We start from the raw sequence: 19,434 nt of genomic DNA on the forward strand, positions 1-19,434 counted from the left end.
GGCGTCCCATACTTATCAGCTGCTGAATGTCCTGCAGGAAGTGGTTTATGCTTTCCAGTCTGACACACTGGTTTTCTATGGGGATTTTCTATGTCTTGGACAAAGATGTCAGCAGAGAGCACTGTGTCATACTGAAAAGAAAACACTTCCTGCATGGGAAGACTTGAGATTTTTCAATTGATGTAAATTACAAATCTATATAACTTTCTGGAACCAGTTGATTTGAAAGACAAAGATTTTCGCTGGGGTACCCCTTTAACCGTAGCTTTTATTATGCCACTAAGCATTTTTTTTAAATTTGTTGAACGTTTCCTCATTCAATTAAAAATCTGAATATAGGGGTTGTCCAGTGAAAATCTTTTTCTTTCAATTCAACTGATATCAAAAAGTTATATAGATTTGTAACTTACTCCTATTAAAAAATCTCCAGTCTTTTCATACTTATCAGCTGCTGTATGTCCTGCAGGAAATGTTGGTTTATTTTCAGTCTGACACAGTGCTCTCTGCTGACATCTCTGGCCGAGACAGGAACTTTGTCTCGGTTTCATATGAATCCCCATAGATAACTTCTCCTGATCTAGACAGTTCCTGTTTCGGCCAGAGGTGGCAGCAGAGAGCACTGTGTCAGCCTGAAAATAAAACATTTCCTGCAGGACACACAGCAGCTGATAAGTATGAAAAGACTGGAGATTTTTTAATAGAAGTAAGTTACAAATCTATATAACTTTCTGATATCAGTTGATTTGAAAGAAAAAGATTTTTGCTGGACAACCCCTTTAATAAAGGTATGGAGCAGACGTTCCGCTAGGCCCATGTACAGGGAAGTGATAGATTGTCTTTGCAGTCTCTATATGGCCTGCATTATAATGAGATTGTTCTAGAATCCTTTCCTTCCCCAGCTGTGGTAGTGAATATCTGCTGTGATGTCTGTGGTCTGATCTTTGCCTTCCTTTTCTCATCATTCTTGTAAATACAATGTGTTTGCAACCTAATTGAAAGGGGGATTGAAATTGCAGTTAGATTCTGTCCCCACTCCGTTATCAACTGGGACTCCTCTTAATTCCTCTCGGTGTTTGGTTCTTGGAAGAGGCTGTAGTGGTGGTCTTAGACCGTGACCAGATCATGCCGCGGAGGGTGTGCACTATGTCTGAGGACCTCAGGCTGGCACTCTCTCTGTCCCAATCTGAGGCTGACGTGAGATGGTACAAGGACGGAGAGCGACTACAGGACAATCCGCACATACTAATGGAGGAGAGGGGAGCCGAGCGCTCACTGACCATCCTTGGAGCAGTGCGTGATGACGCGGGGGAATATCTGTGCGATGCCCGCAACGACAGCTTCAGCTTTTATGTCACTGTGGGAGGTAACAGGAGTGACGAAGAGGCACTGCAACCAACACCCTCCTGCATCCTATCCCCCTAACACCCACAACCCTGCACTCCCCTTACCCCAGCCTATGCTGTGAGACCCCTAAATTGCATCCCACTGACATGTTAAATCTCAGCTTCACCCATCAAAGTCTCTTGAAAATAATCACCTTTAAAAAAAGATTTAATCATCTCTAACGCATAATCACAGCAACAAAATATAATAACTAATTTATTTCTCTGAAGAAGTTAGAAAGTAATTCCAGTCAATACGGTCATTTTTCATATTGACAATGGTTATATAGAAAATAGTATACAACTACTATAATACTGCTCCCTAAGTACAAGAATATAACTACTATAATACTGCTCCTACATACAAGAATATAACTACTATAATACTGCTCCTATATACAGGAATATAACTACTATAATACTTCCCCCTATATACAGGAATATAACCACTATAATACTGTTCCTATATACAGGAAAATAACTACTATAATACTGCTCCTATATACAGGGATATAACCACTATAATAGTGGTCCTATATACAGGAATATACCTGCTATAATACTGCTCCTATGTACAAGAATATAACTACTATAATACTACTCCTATATACAAGAATATAACTACTATAATACTGCCCCCTATATACAAGAATATAACTACTATAATACTGCTCCTATATACAAGAATATAAATACTATAATACTGCCCCTATATACAAGAATATAACTACTATAATACTGCCCCTATATACAAGAATAAAACTACTATAATACCGCTCCTATATACAAGAATATAACTACTATAATACTGCTCCCTATGTACAAGAATATAACTACTATAATACTGCCCCCTATATACAAGAATATAACTACTATAATACTGCTCCTATATACAAGAATATAACTACTATAATACCGCTGCTATATACAAGAATATAACTACTATAATACTGCTCCTATATACAGGGATATAACTACTTTAATACTGTTCCTATATACAGGAAAATAACTACTATAATACTGCTCCTATATACAGGGATATAACCACTATAATAGTGGTCCTATATACAGGAATATACCTACTATAATACTGCTCCTATGTACAAGAATATAACTACTATAATACTACTCCTATATACAAGAATATAACTACTATAATACTGCCCCCTATATACAAGAATAAAACTACTATAATACCGCTCCTTTATACAAGAATATAACTACTATAATACTGCACCTATATACAAGAATATAACTACTATAATACTGCTCCCTATGTACAAGAATATAACTACTATAATACCGCTCCTATATACAAGAATATAACTACTATAATACTGCTCCTATATACAGGGATATAACTACTATAATACTGCCTCCTATATACAGGTATATAACTACTATAATACTACTCCTATATGCAAGAATATAACTACTATAATACTGCTGCTATATACAGGAATATAACTACTATAATACTGCTCCTATATACAGGAATATAACTACTATAATACTGCTGCTATATACAGGAATATAACTACTATAACACTGCTCTTATATACAGGAATATAACTACTATAATACTGCTCCTATATACAAGAATATAACTACTATAATACTGCTCCTATATACAAGAATATAACTACTATAATACTGCTCCTATATACAGGAAAATAACTACTATAATACTGCTCCTATATACAGGAATATACTACTATAATACTGCTCCTATATACAAGAATATAACTACTATAATACTGCTCCTATATACAAGAATATAACTACTATAATACTGCCCCCTATATACAAGAATATAACTACTATGATACTGCTCCTATATACAGGGATATAAGTACTATAATACCACCTCCCATATACAAGAATATTAGTACTATAATACTGCCCCCTATATACAGGAACATAATGTTGATATTAGACTGGAATTACTTTTGCCTTGTAATCTTGCAGTATACAGCGCTGTAGGGATCAGTATTACAGTATTGAGAGGTTATTATTCCAGAGACATTGTTGGGTGCAGTCTCTAACTCTGACAATGACCCTGTGCTCTTTCTATTACATTTATCACCTATATTATGAAGGCTGATGTGCTCATTTCCACACAAATCAAACATGTTAACAAGTTTTCTTAGTCTAATCCCCATTGCCTGCTTGTAGTCAAGCTAACCACTTTTTATAATGGACCTCTGATTCCGGAGTCCGTCTTTATTCAGCCTCCTTGCTCTGCCTCCTTCCTCCTCCTGTCATGCCTCCATTATTCTGTGCTATGCCTCCAAAAAGCCTCGTACCCCTCCTCCCCCCCCCCCATGCTTGCAATGCCTCCCTGTCAGTGCCTATTCTCAGATGACATTGCCCGTAGTGACGTTTCGTTTGCTGTTTCGGCTGAGAAGGGCTGCACTTCTATTTGCTTGGCGGTCATTTTGTGGTGATTTTGCAAATATTATTTTTGGGCTCTAATTTTCTCTCCTCTCCTTTAGCTCCTCCGGTCACTATTGTTGGTAACACAGGAACTCCAGAGCACCATACGTTGATGACCGGGGATGACCTTGTTCTATCCTGTGAGTTGTCACGGGCAAATTTTAAGGTGCGCTGGTTGAAAAATGGAGAGGAGCTGTTGTCTGTAGGACGGGTCAAAATCACATCTCGAGGAGTTCATCGGCAACTTATCATACAAAGTGTCCGTCCCTCAGACTCCGGCAGGTACACATGTGATGCCGGTACGGACCAGTTCCATACAGAGGTCCACGTTGAAGGTAAGGACCCTAATCTCATGTACGGGACAACTTTTCTGTTGCTATGTAGTTGCTATTGTGGTGACACCATCAGCCATTGCTCATAGTGATGAGATATCTTTCTGGTGGTTGTATCTTTTCTCTTTAGTACCACGTCAAGTAGAATTCATAACCGAGCTTCAGAACGTCACAATCCTGGAAGGAGACACGGCCACCTTTAAGTGTGTCGTATCTCCAGAAGATGTCATTCTTCATTGGGAGCTCAATGGATCCCCTGTAAATTCCGACAGTAGGGCCAGCATGTCGAGTAATGGACTCTGCCACTCTTTAACTTTGCACGGTTGTCGATTGTCTGACTCGGGCACCATCACTGCTAATGCTGAAGGGCTCGTATCGCGGGCAAGACTAAGAGTTCAAGGTAGGACGATGTGCTGAGTGTGAATTGCTGGATACCAAAGTATCCAATGTTTTTGGTAAATGTCCCAGAAGCATCAAGCTCAGGTTCCCATGGTTCAAAGAGTTGAATTTTCTTTATTTTACCTTAAATACTCCATGTACACTTGGGCACTCAGAAGGACTCTTTCCTTAGTTAGAGGCTATTATTAGCAGCGTATGAAAGTTTTGTGCCCAAAATTCTTATGTTGATAGGGTATGTCAACGTAATACGCAAAAATTTGCAAGGGCCCTTATGAGTAGACATTGCCAATAGAAGGTGCCTAGTCTTTTCCTTATGTTTACACTCAATAGGATGTGTAAATTTTTCTATGTTGTGAATTTTTTGCATACGTTTTTTTCTTTGCAGAAGCTCATGTGATGTTTTCCAAGGGACTGGAAGATGTGGAGGTGGAAGAGGAACAGGATGTCACCTTTGAGGTTGAGGTCACCACCGAGAAGGCAGAAGTTCACTGGGTGAAACAGGGCATTGTTATTCAGCCCAGTGATAGGTTTACTCTTCAGGACTGTGGGCACAACCATACTCTTACCATCCATTGTGTCCAGGCATCAGACCGGGGGCGGTACAGCTGTGAAAGCCTCCATGACCGAACCGATTGTCGTCTGAATGTGTTACGTAAGTCTCAATGTTTTTCTGGAAAACCATAATTTCACTTCCAGTTTCTTCTTAGTTCACTATTTTTGTTATTCTTCACCACAGCCCGAAGTATTGGCATAAAAAAAGGCTTAAAGGATGTGCAGTGTGTGGAGGGAAGTGACGTCGAGTTTATGGTGGAACTGAGCCATGATGATCTAAAAGGAGAATGGTGGAAAGGAGGCCTTCCTCTGACCAACGACGACCAATGCATCATCAGGTCAAGTGGGCGTCAACATTTTTTGCGACTTTTAGACCTTTCACTTCCCGATACTTCAGTGATCGCTTTCACAACCGATACTTTGCGTACTACGGGGCAGCTGACTGTCGTTGAGCACCCACTTACAATCACACAAGCACCACAGGACTTTGTTGTTAATGAAGGCGGGTTAGCGTCATTCCAGTGTGAGGTCTCCAAGCAAGAAGCTGTTGTGACGTGGAGCAAGGTAACACAACCTGTTCCTTTGTCTTCTATAATACTTCCATCTGTAGACAAGAATAGTGATGTGTACATGTAGATATGAAGAATGGAGCACTGGTTCCTGGCTGTAATTATTTCCTTTACCCTGTGCTTCTCAGAAATGTTTTGGTTTATTTACAGGACGGGAAGGAATTGGTCCTATGCACCTTATGCCGTATGTTCTCTGTGGGGCGACGTAGAATACTTCATATCAGTCAGTGTGGACCTCAAGATGCTGGGACATACACATGCACTGTGGGTGACCTAAGTGCCTCGGCCACATTGCGTGTTCTTGGTAAGATTTCCTAGTTATCAATATATTTCTCAACTCTTCTGAAACATCTAGAGGACTCTCAGAAAACCAAGAGATCTTCTTGACTTTTGGATATAAAGGTATATCTCCTTGATGTCAAAGATACTTTCCTTTTCTTTACTCCTCCTTGTTGTTGCCATAGACAATTTCCTAATGCTGGATCTGGTGTCAGGACATTGTCTCAGGTAACTCCTCCCAGGAGTGGAATGGGTAGAGGTGGGAAACAGCCTATCTGGACTTGGTTAATATCTTGGATGTGTCTATTCTATAGTCTGGATTTAGAGACAGTGTGGTCTGGGGTCTTTATTAAGAAGAAGTATGATCCAGTCTCAGAGGCCCTAACAGGCAAAATATTCTCTGCAGGTACTTCAGATTAGAGTGGATTGGGTTCAGAGGCTCTGAAGAGGTAAACATGCCTTTTTATGTGGCTTCACCCTTTCTAACAGGATCTGTAGACTTGATAGCAAGTTACTTGAAACTATAAACTTTATAGGCTTAAGGCTTGGTGTAAGACCTAGCACTAGAGTCCGATCATTTAGCATTTGATTACCGGTGGCTGAAGAAAATGGGGAGTGTGGGAAAACATGGATAAAGCCCATGATTGGTTTTCCCTACGGCTGCATCCAACTTCTTAAGTCATCGGTTTATTAAATGTAGAACAATCAGACTTGACTTGAGAGCACACTAGAGTTGCGCTCATCTCTACTTAGCAATAAAATTGGATGAGACAGAGTAGAGATGTTTGCACTCCCGTGGTCAAGCCAGGACTAACTAAAATCTACTTGTAGAGATGACAGATACTTCCTTACACTTCTATGGCTAGGGAGAGATTATCAAGAACATTCTATCCCTCTGGGGGAAAAAGGGTTAAAGTTAACTTTGCAAGAATTGTTTCTAACCGGGAAAAAAAGACTTGGCAGGCTTCTCTCCCTTTAGAGCTCACTTCACAATGAAGCAGCCTGAAAGGAGAATCATGCAACCAAATCTTTTCTTTTTGAATGTGAAATATGAATGAAATGAATGAAATATTCAGGAGTAATGTTAACCCTTGCACTATTTGTGGTTGGCTGAAGGAGAGATATCAGAGGGTTGTTGTTAATGGTGTATATTCTGAGCAGAGACTGGTTACAAGTGGTGTGCCACAAGGGTCTGTTCTGGGTCCTATTCTTTTTAATATGTTTGTAAGTGACATAGGAGAAGGGTTGATAGGTAAAGTTTGTCTGTTTGCTGACGACACAAAAGTGTGCAATAGGGTGGATATTCCTGGAGGTGTCAGTAATATGGAAAATAATTTAGCTTTGCTAGATACGTGGTCCAAACAGTGGAAATTGAAGTTCAACGTTTCCAAATGTAAAATAATGCACTTGGGGAGGAGGAATCCTCTATCCGAGTATCACATCGGCAGTACTGTGTTGGAAAAGACTTCAGAAGAGAAGGATTTAGGGGTAATGATTTCTGAAAGCCTTAAAATGAGTCACCAGTGCAACCAGGCGGTGGGGAAAGCAAATCGTATGCTGGGGTGTATAGCTAGAGGTATAACCAGTAGGAAGAGGGAGATTGTGATCCCGCTGTATAGAGCTCTGGTGAGGCCACATCTGGAATACTGTGTCCAGTTCTGGAGACCTCACCTAAAAAAGGACATTGATAAAATAGAACGGGTCCAAAGACGAGCTACAAAAATGGTGGAAGGTGTGAGGCATAAACCATATCAGGAAAGACTTAAGGATTTGAATCTGTATAGTCTGGAGGAAAGACGGGAAAGGGGGGACATGATTGAAACCTTTAAGTATGTTAAGGGACTAAATAAGGTTCAAGAGGGGAGTGTTTTTAGTAAAAAACTGAGCTCAAGAACAAGAGGACATAATGAGAGGTTAGTTGGGGGAAAGATCAGAAGCAATGTAAGAAAATATTATTTTACTGAAAGAGTGGTAGATACCTGGAACAAACTTCCAGCAGAGGTGGTTGGTAAATCTACAATAACAGAATTTAAACATGCCTGGGATAGACATATATCTATCCTAAGATAATAAGGAAGAAAATACTAAAAGGGCGGACTAGATGGACCCAGTGGTCTTTTTCTGCCGACAATCTTCTATGTTTCTATGTTTCTATACTTTTATGTATGCTGGTTTAGCAGTGTGACATGCAAAATACAAACAGGAAACCTATAACACCCAAACACAGATATTGCTCAGCCACACAACAACCTTAAGCTGGGATACGGGTACTGGGACACTGCACATAATACTCATATGCTAGTATGAGTATAATATAACTACTAGATACCACCACATACATTCGCTACATTAACTAAATCTAGATAACAAGGAGTCTTTATGAGAACAAGCCCTAACCTGCCGGAGGTTTCCTTTCGGCACTTGGTGTACATGTTCTAAATGTTACGTTCCACAGAGCAAGAACCACAAGTGCTGAAAGATCTGCAGGATGTCGAGATATTGGAGAACGACAATGCGGCATTCATCTGCGAATTATCCTGCGCCCAGGCCAAAGGAGAATGGTTTAAAAATGGAGAGAAAATTAAAGTAACATCCACCACTAAGATCCGCCAGGAAGGTATCTATTACTTGCTATGCGGTTGAATGTAATCTATTGTTTTCTTTTGTCAGCCATTTCAGATTAGAATAAGGCGGACTGCACTTGTTTTCAGTGAGCTGTATCATTATATGACTTTATCCGATGAACCATATTATTTTCTACATCATTAACTCTAATAAGGACCTTTTCTTCCAGTATAATATCTTCAATGTGCTTTAAATACTGATCTTTTACAAAATCCTCCAAACGATCAGTTTTCGCACTTTACTCTTCACCTTTGTTAAGTAAATTTTATGTTTCTTAAGGAAGGAGACACTTTCTACTTATTTGTGGGGCTCAGTGTGAAGACTCTGGAGAAATTCTCTTTCGAGCCAGAAGAATAGAATCAAGAGCAAAACTCAATGTCAAAGGTGAGAGGCAAAGTCTTCTCCTTTGTATGTGGGTTTGATTAGAAGATTAGTCCTTCCTCCAGGTGCAATATATTTTATATATCTCTTCCAGTGTACAAGAACATAACTATAATGCTGCTCCTATAACAGGAATATAACTCCTATAATACTACCCCTATATACAAAAATATAACTACTATAATACTGCCCCTATATACAAGAATATAACCACTATAATACTGCCCCTATATACAGGAATATAACTACTATAATACTGCTCCTATATACAGGGATATAACTACTATAATACTGATACTATATACAGGAATATAACTACTATAATACTGCCCCCTATGTACAGGAATTTAACTACTATAATACTGCTCCTATATACAAGAATATAACCACTATAATACTGCTCCTATATGCAGGAATATAACTACTATAATACTGCTCCTATATACAAGAATATAACTACTATAATACTGCCCCCTATATACAGGAATATAACTACTATAATACTGCCTCCTATATACAAGAATATAACTAAAATAATGCTGCTCCTATATACAAGAATATAACTACTATAATACTGCCCCCTATATACAAGAATATAACTACTATAATACTGCTCCTATATACAAGAATATAACTACTATAATACTGCTCCTATATACAAGAATATAACTACTATAATACTGCCCCCTATATACAAGAATATAACTACTATAATACTTCCCCTTTATACAAGAATATAACTATAATATATTGTCTCATTATAGTTGGTATATACCGTATGTTTCACATAACACTCTATCTACCAGGACAGAGGTAGCACCAGCCTTGTGCCCTTGTTCCTCAGTACTCACATAATTTCTTCTAATGATGTCTCTAGAGTTACCCGTCCGTATTGTAAAATCTCTGAGGGACAAGACAGCCCTACAAGGCCATCGGGTGATATTTGAATGCAAGGTCAGTCCGGCCCGAGCTCGAGTCACGTGGCTAAAAGGGAGTGAAGTCATTCTTCATTCTGACAAGTATCAGATCTCCAGCGAGGACGCTTATCGCACGCTAACCATCAATGATGTCGGCCCTGAAGATGAAGACGTCTATACCATGAAGACCATAGGAGGCCAGACCCAGACATCAGCCAGGTTACTAGTTGAGGGTGAGCACTAAAAGACCTTTATACCAAATTTAAGAGACATATAACACAAGGACCATTATTATGCATGATCCCGATACCAGGTGTGTGGATTCTTACCTTCTCCATGGCGTACACCTGCGGATGATCAGGCAGGTGTGGCAGGGGGGTTCTGGTGTGGGTGGCATGGCAAGGCCAGGCATAAACCATAGCAGAAATGTCTATGGGCACAGGTCCCGTTGGATTTATCTAAGAGGCGTGTGCTTAGGGAATACGGTGGGGTAATTGGAGAAGGGGTAACTTAAGACCATTGTATCATTCTAGGTACCTCATCTCTTTCATATACATAGAGGAGAGACACCATACATATCTCTATACATACTGGAGAGTCACCTGGACTCGCTGTAACCAGTGGGTTCATCCTTCTCATCTAGTGGTTGTGGGCATCTTAGGAATTATGTGGTTTAGATATTGATGTAAATGGGGATTTGGATTTACCCAATGCCCCTATGATAACACAACGGAGTGGAGGACAGGAATTGCTGCCATGGGGAAATATTAGTGCAGTGATTGGGCCTCCAGCCCCAAAACCCGTCGCTAACTGTCGCTAACTCTCTAAACTGGTTTCAGGTTTAGCCGTCCAGCTATACAAAAATCTGAAAGACGTAAAAGTGACGGCCCCCGATGACGCTTGTTTTGAGTGTGAGGTGTCCATTCCTCTATCCAGACCCCCACAGTGGAGTCTAAATGGAGTGCTGCTGCACAATGGAGGCGACATCATCATCGAGGCCAGAGGAAATCGGCACAGACTCACCCTGCAGAACACGTACCCGGCCATGTCAGGAACTGTGAGATTTACAGCTGGGAAAACACGTGCGGAAGCGCAGCTCAGTGTGCAAGGTAACAGTATACAGATCGCTCTATACAACAAAATCTGTCAGTATTCTGTTGTGAAGACGGAATTGTGGCCATATAGTCACCTACCAGGAGCCTCACTGTACATTCCCATTGGAAATTATATAACATGATTTCCCCGCACAGCCCTAGTGCACAACCAATAACCGGCCAATAGTCAGTCCCCATAGAAGTTATTTGGTTAAAGGTCTATGACTTGAATAATGGAGGGAAAAAAAATAGGAACACAGGGAGATTTATCAAACATGGTGTAAAGTGAAACTGGCTCAGTCGCCCCTAGCAACCAATCAGATTCCACTTTTTATTCCTCTCAGACTCTTTGGAAAATGAAAGGTGGAATCTGATTGGTTGCTAGGGGCAACTGGGCCAGTTTCGCTTTACACCATGTTTGATAAATCTCCCCCACAGGGTCAGGACTGGTCAGGGTACTCACAGAGTTCACCAAGTGTAGCCCTGATGCTGTCCCAGGCCCGCTGTCCCTTCTTACTTGCCTCAACGTATCGTAAGCGACACAGGACAACTTGGAGACGTTCTCTGCACTAAAAATGGTATAACAGGACACAAGACAATTATAAGACAATGCCAAAAATACACAAACGTGGGTGGTCGGTAAGGTGGGGTGAGACGCTGGACAAGAACAGAGTCAACGAGGCAAAGCAGAGTGAAAAAAACACAGGAATAAAATACAGACCAAATCAGAAGGCAAACATATAGTCAGTGACACAGGCCAAAGTCAGGAAACCAATAAATCAGGATAACTAGCACAGATAACTAGCACAGAATCCCTGCCGCCGTCCCTCCTCCGCCGCGTCACAACTGTGCTCAGCCGCGATTGGCTGAGCACAGTTATGCTCAGCCAATCGCGGCTGAGCAGCTGATGACGCAGCCTGAGCACAGTTGTGACGCAGCGGAGGGGGGGCGGCGGCAGGGATTCGGCCGTCCGTCCGAAGATGACGTTTGGCACAAGATGGCGGACGGCCTCGACATGGATCAGGTAATGTATAATGCACCACACACTTCCGGGTACACGGGCGGGGGTGGTGGGACACGGGGAAGGGGGCGATTCACAGACATTACACAGTTGTATAACTTTGTAATGTGTGTTATTCTGTGAATAATTTTTTAGCGCCGCACTACTCCTTTAAAGGAGGCCAGGTCCCAGTCTCAGAGGTGATTGGGGCAGACAGACAAGAACTAAGACAGAAGGAAAGGGCTATCAATCACTGGCCAGGCAAGGGGTTAACTATTAAGGTGCTGGTAGAATTCACTCGAACAAGATGCCGGGCGTTGACCAGAATGTGATAAATTAGGCCAAGTCAGAACCCAACCGTGTTCACACCAGTAAAATGCAAACATGAGAACAACTTCTGCTGCAATGGCCAGAACTTGAAATCAAGGGTTTATCAGGTACACTCATAACACAGGTTGCGGTAGATGGAAAATAAAAGAAAAACAAGAAGCTTAGAAGTTAATGTGAACTTCATATCTATGGACGTGAGGCATGGCATCTCCTATAGATGAACCATGAAGAACCCTCTTACCATATTCTGTCCCCAGGGCCTGTTTGCTGATAAGGGAAGGGTTTGGACCTAGGTTTAGGGGCATTATAGGAGACCATTTAAAAGGACCACCTACCATCTACACAGAACAGAAAACACTTAGGTCCAAATGGGTTTGTCTTCTACTTTATTGGTCAGACAGACCAACCCTGTTTAGGGAAACCTGTTGACCAAAATAAATTCATCATAGTATGATGAGTTCTCCATACCTTACAGCACTAGAAGGCTCCATCACTGCTCCACACCTCCAACCCCCTTACCTTACCATCCACCAAGGTCTCCAAGACAATAATGTATCTTCTTTGTTTTTGTCTTTCAACAGAACAATAGGACGCGTTGCAGGATCAGCGTCATCTCTTCCATAAGTGCTAGCACTATCTTCCAGCTTACGTTCCTCTTTTCCCAGCCCCATTAGGTAGAGCGGTGCTCATACCAGTGCCAAGGCTCGGTTGAAGCCAAGCTTTTGTTCTAGACCCTTGTATTCTCAGCACTCACTTATTTATTTATACACTCCACTGTAAACCCGCCAACCCAACCTTCCCACCGAGAAGACAGAGAGACAAGCAGAAGGATATTTGTAGAGCAGCAGAGAAACTGATCAAGACAAGGGATGACATAGACAAGATGGCGCCATAGGAAGGATGCAACAAGACATTGGAGTATGGAAGAATGGATTATAAGGGGCAATGCAAAGAAATTTTGTATGATATATATCAAATATAGGTGTGTTCTGCGGAAGTAATTCATGGTTCTTCAAGTTCTATATTTTCTATGTCAACATCTTTGCCTTCTTGGAGATCAGTGGTCTCCAGCTGTTACAAAGCTACAACGTCCAGTATGTGGAAGGCTGGGAGCTGTAGTTTTACTATGCTGGAGAGACACAGGTGGTAGACAGATCCAGGAAGAACTAAAGTGTAGCTACCATGTTTGGATCCCGCAACTATGGATCCAATAAATAATGTTGGGGGTTAAGACAGAGGAGGAGACAACCAGGAGGCCACATCAAAAAACACATGAAAGTGGATGAAAGAGTCTGTAGAGTAGAGACTGCCAACAGACTTAGGGAGTCTTCTAGGCCAGGAAGAGCATCCTGGGAAAAAGATATGTAAATTAGCTCTCCTCTAGAAGGAAGACGGCTGGCTTTCTAGTGCCACCTACTGAAGCCAGCTTCCCACTAAGCTCTTCATCAGAGAATCAGCTCTCTTCCTTCAGATGGCGACCTGACTTATTGGATAAAAATTTAGGCAGGACCGCCCAATTGTCTAATGTGTAGAGTGGCTTCCTTTACCCTGAGAAGAGTGTAGCCAAGGTCTGTCAGCCACTTCTATGGTTTGTAGGTAAAGGGTCCACTGCAAGATTTAGTAGTCACATTCCACTGTGGAATACCTTCAGATCAATAGGATGATGGTTAGCAACTAGGTGTCACGGCACAGATCCCAAAAGATTTTTAATTTATCGGAAAGCACACCTAAGAGAACAGACGTAGGTCCCTCGCATTTATAAGATTTGATCTTGAATGGGGAATTCTGGTCAAAATAGCATATATTGATCACATGAGAAGATCAGATTGGTGAAGTCTAAGATCTGGCACCACCATGCAGAATACTTCAACCCCTTTGGCTTCCCATGGGCTCTTTGCTTAGTATGTTGTCTTAAACCCATCAACCTAGGACTAAAGTTGGCCGAACGGTCGACAGAAGATTTCGGTGGAGAGAAGGGTCAGATGGGTTGCCTTTTTGCTGCCCAATCCTTTCGTTCTTGGGAGTGATAAGCCAGTGCCAGAGCTGTCTGAGGTGTGGCCTACACCTACCCATAGTCCCATTAGACTGGGACTACTCAGTAACTTGCTGCACTGTGTTGCGACCCCTGGTGTGGTGCAACTAAGTCCAAACCAGTTTGTCCGGTTGCAAGTTGCATGTGACTGTGCAGGTAGCAAGTTGCATGTGACTGTGAATATGACTCCCTGCAAAGATCTTATTCACATATATTGAACTATAAAGTACTATGTGGGAACATGGCCTTAGGGTTCTAATAATAGAGGTCTCGAAGCCATCCCAAAGGGGTTTAAGGGTTCTGCAAAGCCCCATCAGTGATGGCTGAGAGCCTAGACCTCACCAGTAGGGTCTTAGCCAAATAGATGTAGGACTTATGAGAAGATATTTTGGTCGGAGTTCCCCTTTAAACTTTGAAGTGATGGCAGAGAATACAGCACCAGACTATTGTAAATGTAAAGGGTGCGTTTTACAGAAATTCCAAAAATTTTGAAAAATAAAGAGGAATTTTGCACACACGGACAACGGATGTAGGATAAGATAGCTGTGTATTTTGGGGACTGATTGTTGTGAGTGGATGTATTACTGCACAATGCTGGGACGTTGGTTCCCCCAGAAGATGTGTGACTGTCTCTACATGTCACCCCACCTGTGTACTCTTCATTTTTGGCCTTTGCTAATAAACCTCTCCATCTGACCTCTTGTCTTTTCTTCCTGAATATGACATATGATCTGGGTTGGGAGGGCATGTATGTGCATGTTGCATCCGTGTATCGGAGCTTCTGGTGGGACTCATTCTGCGTCTGTATAATGACTCACATGTTGCATCATACAATATCAGCATCCAATGCCCGCGGAGGAAAGCTTCCATACAATGGATGTGCCAATATCATCAGCCCCTTCCTGCCAAACACTCCTCTCTGTCAGTATATGAAATGTGGGTCAAGTGCTTCTCCGAGATATCTGGGTGAGGGTTTGGGAATTTGTTGTTGGCTTTTGGCCATATGGGACGGATTATGGTTAAATGGCCTTCTCGAAATGTTGCAGATTGTGTTAATATAGCCCTGGCTCTTTACGTGGAAACATTATCAGCTATCTACAGTATAAAGCATAACTAGCTGATCTGTGGCGGTCTGACCACTGGGACTCTTACCAATCACATATATGGTGGTCAAATGCTCCCGAACAGGCAGACAGCTGCTCCAGTCATCTCTTGGTGTTCTCTTGGTGTGGGTCCCACTGATCAGATACTTAACGCTTATACTATAGATAGGGGATAACTTTCTATAAATCTTGGGATAACTCCCTGTACCTTTCCTGTACTCTCAGAATAGTGTAAAGCAGTGGTTGCAATTGTGACTGGGCCCTGTGGTCCAGGGGCTTAGGGTCCTATTCCACAAGACAACTATCGTTCAGATAATCGTTAACGATAAACGATCTCAAACGACCGCTTTAGCGAGCTTCTTGAGATCGTTCACACAATCCAGTGGAACGACAATCTTTAATTCTAATCGTCCTGACCTCGTTGATTGTTCATTTCAGAGTGATTCCAAGGAATGATGAACAACAGATTATCGTTCAACTAGGTGGGGCGAGTCATTTTTTTTCTCATTCTCTCTGCCTCCAGTGGGCGTATTTTTCCTGTTTCCTATTTTTTTATATTCGTACACAATGTATAAATATCATAAATGTTCACACGCAATATATCCTATTATATGTTATAGTTTTCCAAGCTTTCTTTATTATTTATTATTCTTTAGAATAATCTTTTTTTTAATCAATTTGGATTTACAATCAGAACATGAGCGGCAGGACTTCTTTTGTACGCAGTGTATCCCATTGCTTAACATACATTTAAAAAAATGTCAGATGCACGGTCAGATGCACAGGGTCTTTGCAAGAAGAGAATTTATATTTTATATATGTAAGCTATTTAGTGTGTCCGTCAATCCATAACTATCTTATGAATGAATAGAAATAATTGAATAATTAGTAGAATAATGAATAGAAAATGCAAAATAAAGTTTTCAATGGAAGTATGGTCCCTGTCAATCAATGTGTTTAGCCAATAGGATTTGCACTATTAAACTGTTGAACGCACCCACTAACGAGCAAGGAACGACCGAACAATGTTTTATTACACCGAACGACTTGCAAACGAGCAACGATAAAAATAGTTAGTGGAGCTGAAGATGGATTGTGAATGGTTGCTCCTCCTGGCCACCTCCTTCATTTTTTTCATCCGTTTTTATTATTCTGATCTCTCGGATAAGTCTATATAATCATTGTTAATAAAGAATCAAATAAACCCCCAAGCCACAATTTCCCAAAGGAAGAATTTATAGATAATAAATCTGGATGCGGAACAATCCCACAGGAAACTTTCTTGCAGCTACATTATCAAGGTCACTGGTTTAACACCATCTTATCTGGTCGGTAGCCACAAGCAGACGCCTTAAAACCTCATGGAAATGATGGTCAATTACTAGGGCTGATGTATTATAGAGGGAATTCAGAGTGATGGGGTCTCACGTCTATTATTGCTATGGTACCCTGTCCTCTATATATGCCACATGCATGTGTATATGGTGATTAGCTCCAGGAAGTTCTCTGACTTATCCTGTCCTGAGTTACATCCTGTATTATACTCCAGAGCTGCACTCACTATTCTGCTGGTGGGGTCACTGTGTACTTACATTACATTACTGATCCTGTACTGATCCTGAGTTACAATCTGAGTGCCCAACTCAGCAATATAAATGTGGTGTCCCACTAGGGGTGGTGTTACTTTTCACACCCTTTGTAAACGTCTGTACTTCTGTATTGTATAAATAAAGCATGGAAGCTGCACATGGACATGCTGGACATGGTCAGCAACAATACTGACTGTGGCGTTGCAACGATGCTCAATTGGTACCAAGGGGCCCAAAGAGTGCCAAGAAAATATTCCCCACACCATGACACCACCACCACCAGCCTGAACCGTTGATACAAGGCAGGATGGATCCATGCTTTCATGTTGTTGACGCCAAATTCTGACCCTACCATCCGAATGTCGCAGCAGAAATCGAGACTCATCAGACCAGGCAACGTTTTTCCAATCTTCTACTGTCCAATTTCGATGAGCTTGTGCAAATTGTAGCCTCAGTTTCCTGTTCTTAGCTGAGCGGAGTGGCCCCCGGTGTGGTCTTCTGCTGCTGTAGCCCATCTGCCTCAGAGTTGGCCGTACTGTGCGTTCAGAGATGCTCTTCTGCCTACCTTGGTTGTAACGGTTGGCTATTTGAGTCACTGTTGCCTTTCTATCAGCTGGAACCAGTCTGCCCATTCTCCTCTGACCTCTGGCATCAACAAGGCATTTCCGCCCACAGAACTGCCGCTCACTGAATGTTTTTTCTTTTTCGGACCATTCTCTGTAAACCCTAGAGATGGTTGTGCGTGAAAATCCCAGTAGATCAGCAGTTTCTGAAATACTCAGACCAGCCCTTCTGGCACCAACAACCATGCCACGTTCAAAGGCACTCAAATCACCTTTCTTCCCCATACTGATGCTCGGTTTGAACTGTAGGAGATTGTCTTGACCATGTCTACATGCCTAAATGCACTGAGTTGCCGCCATGTGATTGGCTGATTAGAAATTAAGTGGTAACGTGCAGTTGGACAGGTGTACCTAATAAAGTGGCCGGTGAGTGTAGATGGCCTTATGTGCATCTCCTATAGTAGGGAGCCTCCCTCTCTGTGTCCCTTTATAGTAGATGACAACCTCTGTGCATCCCCTATACCAGGGGTAGGGAACCTCAGCTCTCCAGCTGTTGAAAAACTACAACTCCCATCATGTGTGGACAGTCAAAGCTAAAGCTATAGTTTTGCAATAGCTGGGGAGCCAAGGTTTCCTGTCCCTGCCATATAATATATGGCCCCCTCTGTGTATTCCCCTTATAGATGACCCCTCTGTGTAGTCCACTATAGTAGATTCCCCCCTCTGTGCATGCCCTATTGAATACACACCGCACCCAGTATAGTTACCCTTATAGATGGCCCCTCTGTGTAGTTCCTCTTTTAGATGCTTCCTCTGTGTTGTCCTCCTTATAGATTGCCCCCCTTATAGATGTCCCAATTACAAATACCCCCCTTGTGTTATCCATCCCCCATATAGATAACCCCCTTATGTTGCCCATCCCCCATATAGATATCCCCCAGCGTTGTGCATCCCACTTTAGGTAGCCCCCAGTTTTGAGCATCCCCCTGTAGGCAGCCCCCAGTCTGACCATTCCGCTCATCCCAGGTAACAAAGGTCTGGGGCCTGTGTCACCCATTAGTACGGTTCAGCCAAAGCTAGTGGGCATAAGGTGGTGTGAAGACTATAGGAAAGTCAATACACAAGCACAGGTTGTTTCTTCTTCTTCTACAAGTATTCTTCTATGCACTCCAACCTCCCGGCAGAGCACATTACTACTTGGGTTGAGACTCTCACGGCATCCTCCTCTTTACTACACTACCTCAGTACAACCTTATCAACTCTACTACATCCTACTCCGCACTTAACACACAGATCTGGTGGTTCTTTGTTCGAGTATTTATTGGAACTGTATCAAGTGTATATCCGAGCTCATCTGTATTACCTGCTGCACATTTACAAGTAGTAACCAAGTCAACATTATCCACGGAGTCTGTGATTATTCACTACAACCTGCACAGCACTTGCACCGCAACCTTGGAACATTTCCCCTTTCTGTGGCTGCCGGGTCCTACACCGCTCTGACCACCTGTGACTACACTATCCCAAGGGACCCTGCAGCAGTGGCGTCACACTTTCATCTTGCAAGTGACCGGCCGTCCCACCGCTATAACATCATACGGGGGCTCACCACATAGAAAGTTAATAAAGCACTTGCTGCTCCATTCATTTGGGGGCTATCAACCTCTTAAACAACTCCCACAGTACAGGAGGTTACTTTTCACCATGGGATCACCCCTTTAACTATACATTCAACAACTATTGACAACTTCCTGATCTGATATAATCACCAGCAGAGGGAGCTCTATTAAGCAGAACAACTGTAGTTACTGGATATAGCTGATTTCCCCCATTCCTTCCCTTATTCTATGG

At 42.0% G+C, this 19,434-nt stretch overlaps 1 protein-coding gene across 2 annotated transcripts in view; it reads left to right on the forward strand.

Annotated features, from left to right (window-relative positions):
* Positions 1-12,992, forward strand: part of OBSL1 (obscurin like cytoskeletal adaptor 1) — a 49,913-nt gene extending 36,921 nt beyond the window's left edge. For both annotated transcript variants that reach the window (XM_069982589.1, XM_069982590.1), the window contains 10 exons: positions 3,878-4,153; positions 4,281-4,550; positions 4,935-5,201; positions 5,286-5,665; positions 5,821-5,974; positions 8,405-8,566; positions 8,854-8,958; positions 9,833-10,105; positions 10,712-10,981; positions 12,878-12,992. In XM_069982589.1, coding sequence (XP_069838690.1) covers positions 3,878-4,153; positions 4,281-4,550; positions 4,935-5,201; positions 5,286-5,665; positions 5,821-5,974; positions 8,405-8,566; positions 8,854-8,958; positions 9,833-10,105; positions 10,712-10,981; positions 12,878-12,885 — 2,165 coding nt within the window. In that variant the 3' untranslated portion in view covers positions 12,886-12,992. The remainder of the gene's footprint in view (positions 1-3,877; positions 4,154-4,280; positions 4,551-4,934; positions 5,202-5,285; positions 5,666-5,820; positions 5,975-8,404; positions 8,567-8,853; positions 8,959-9,832; positions 10,106-10,711; positions 10,982-12,877) is intronic.
* Positions 12,993-19,434: the final 6,442 nt, after the last annotated feature.

The sequence above is a fragment of the Dendropsophus ebraccatus genome, chromosome 9, assembly GCF_027789765.1.
Source record: "Dendropsophus ebraccatus isolate aDenEbr1 chromosome 9, aDenEbr1.pat, whole genome shotgun sequence".
Classification (NCBI taxonomy): domain Eukaryota; kingdom Metazoa; phylum Chordata; class Amphibia; order Anura; family Hylidae; genus Dendropsophus; species Dendropsophus ebraccatus.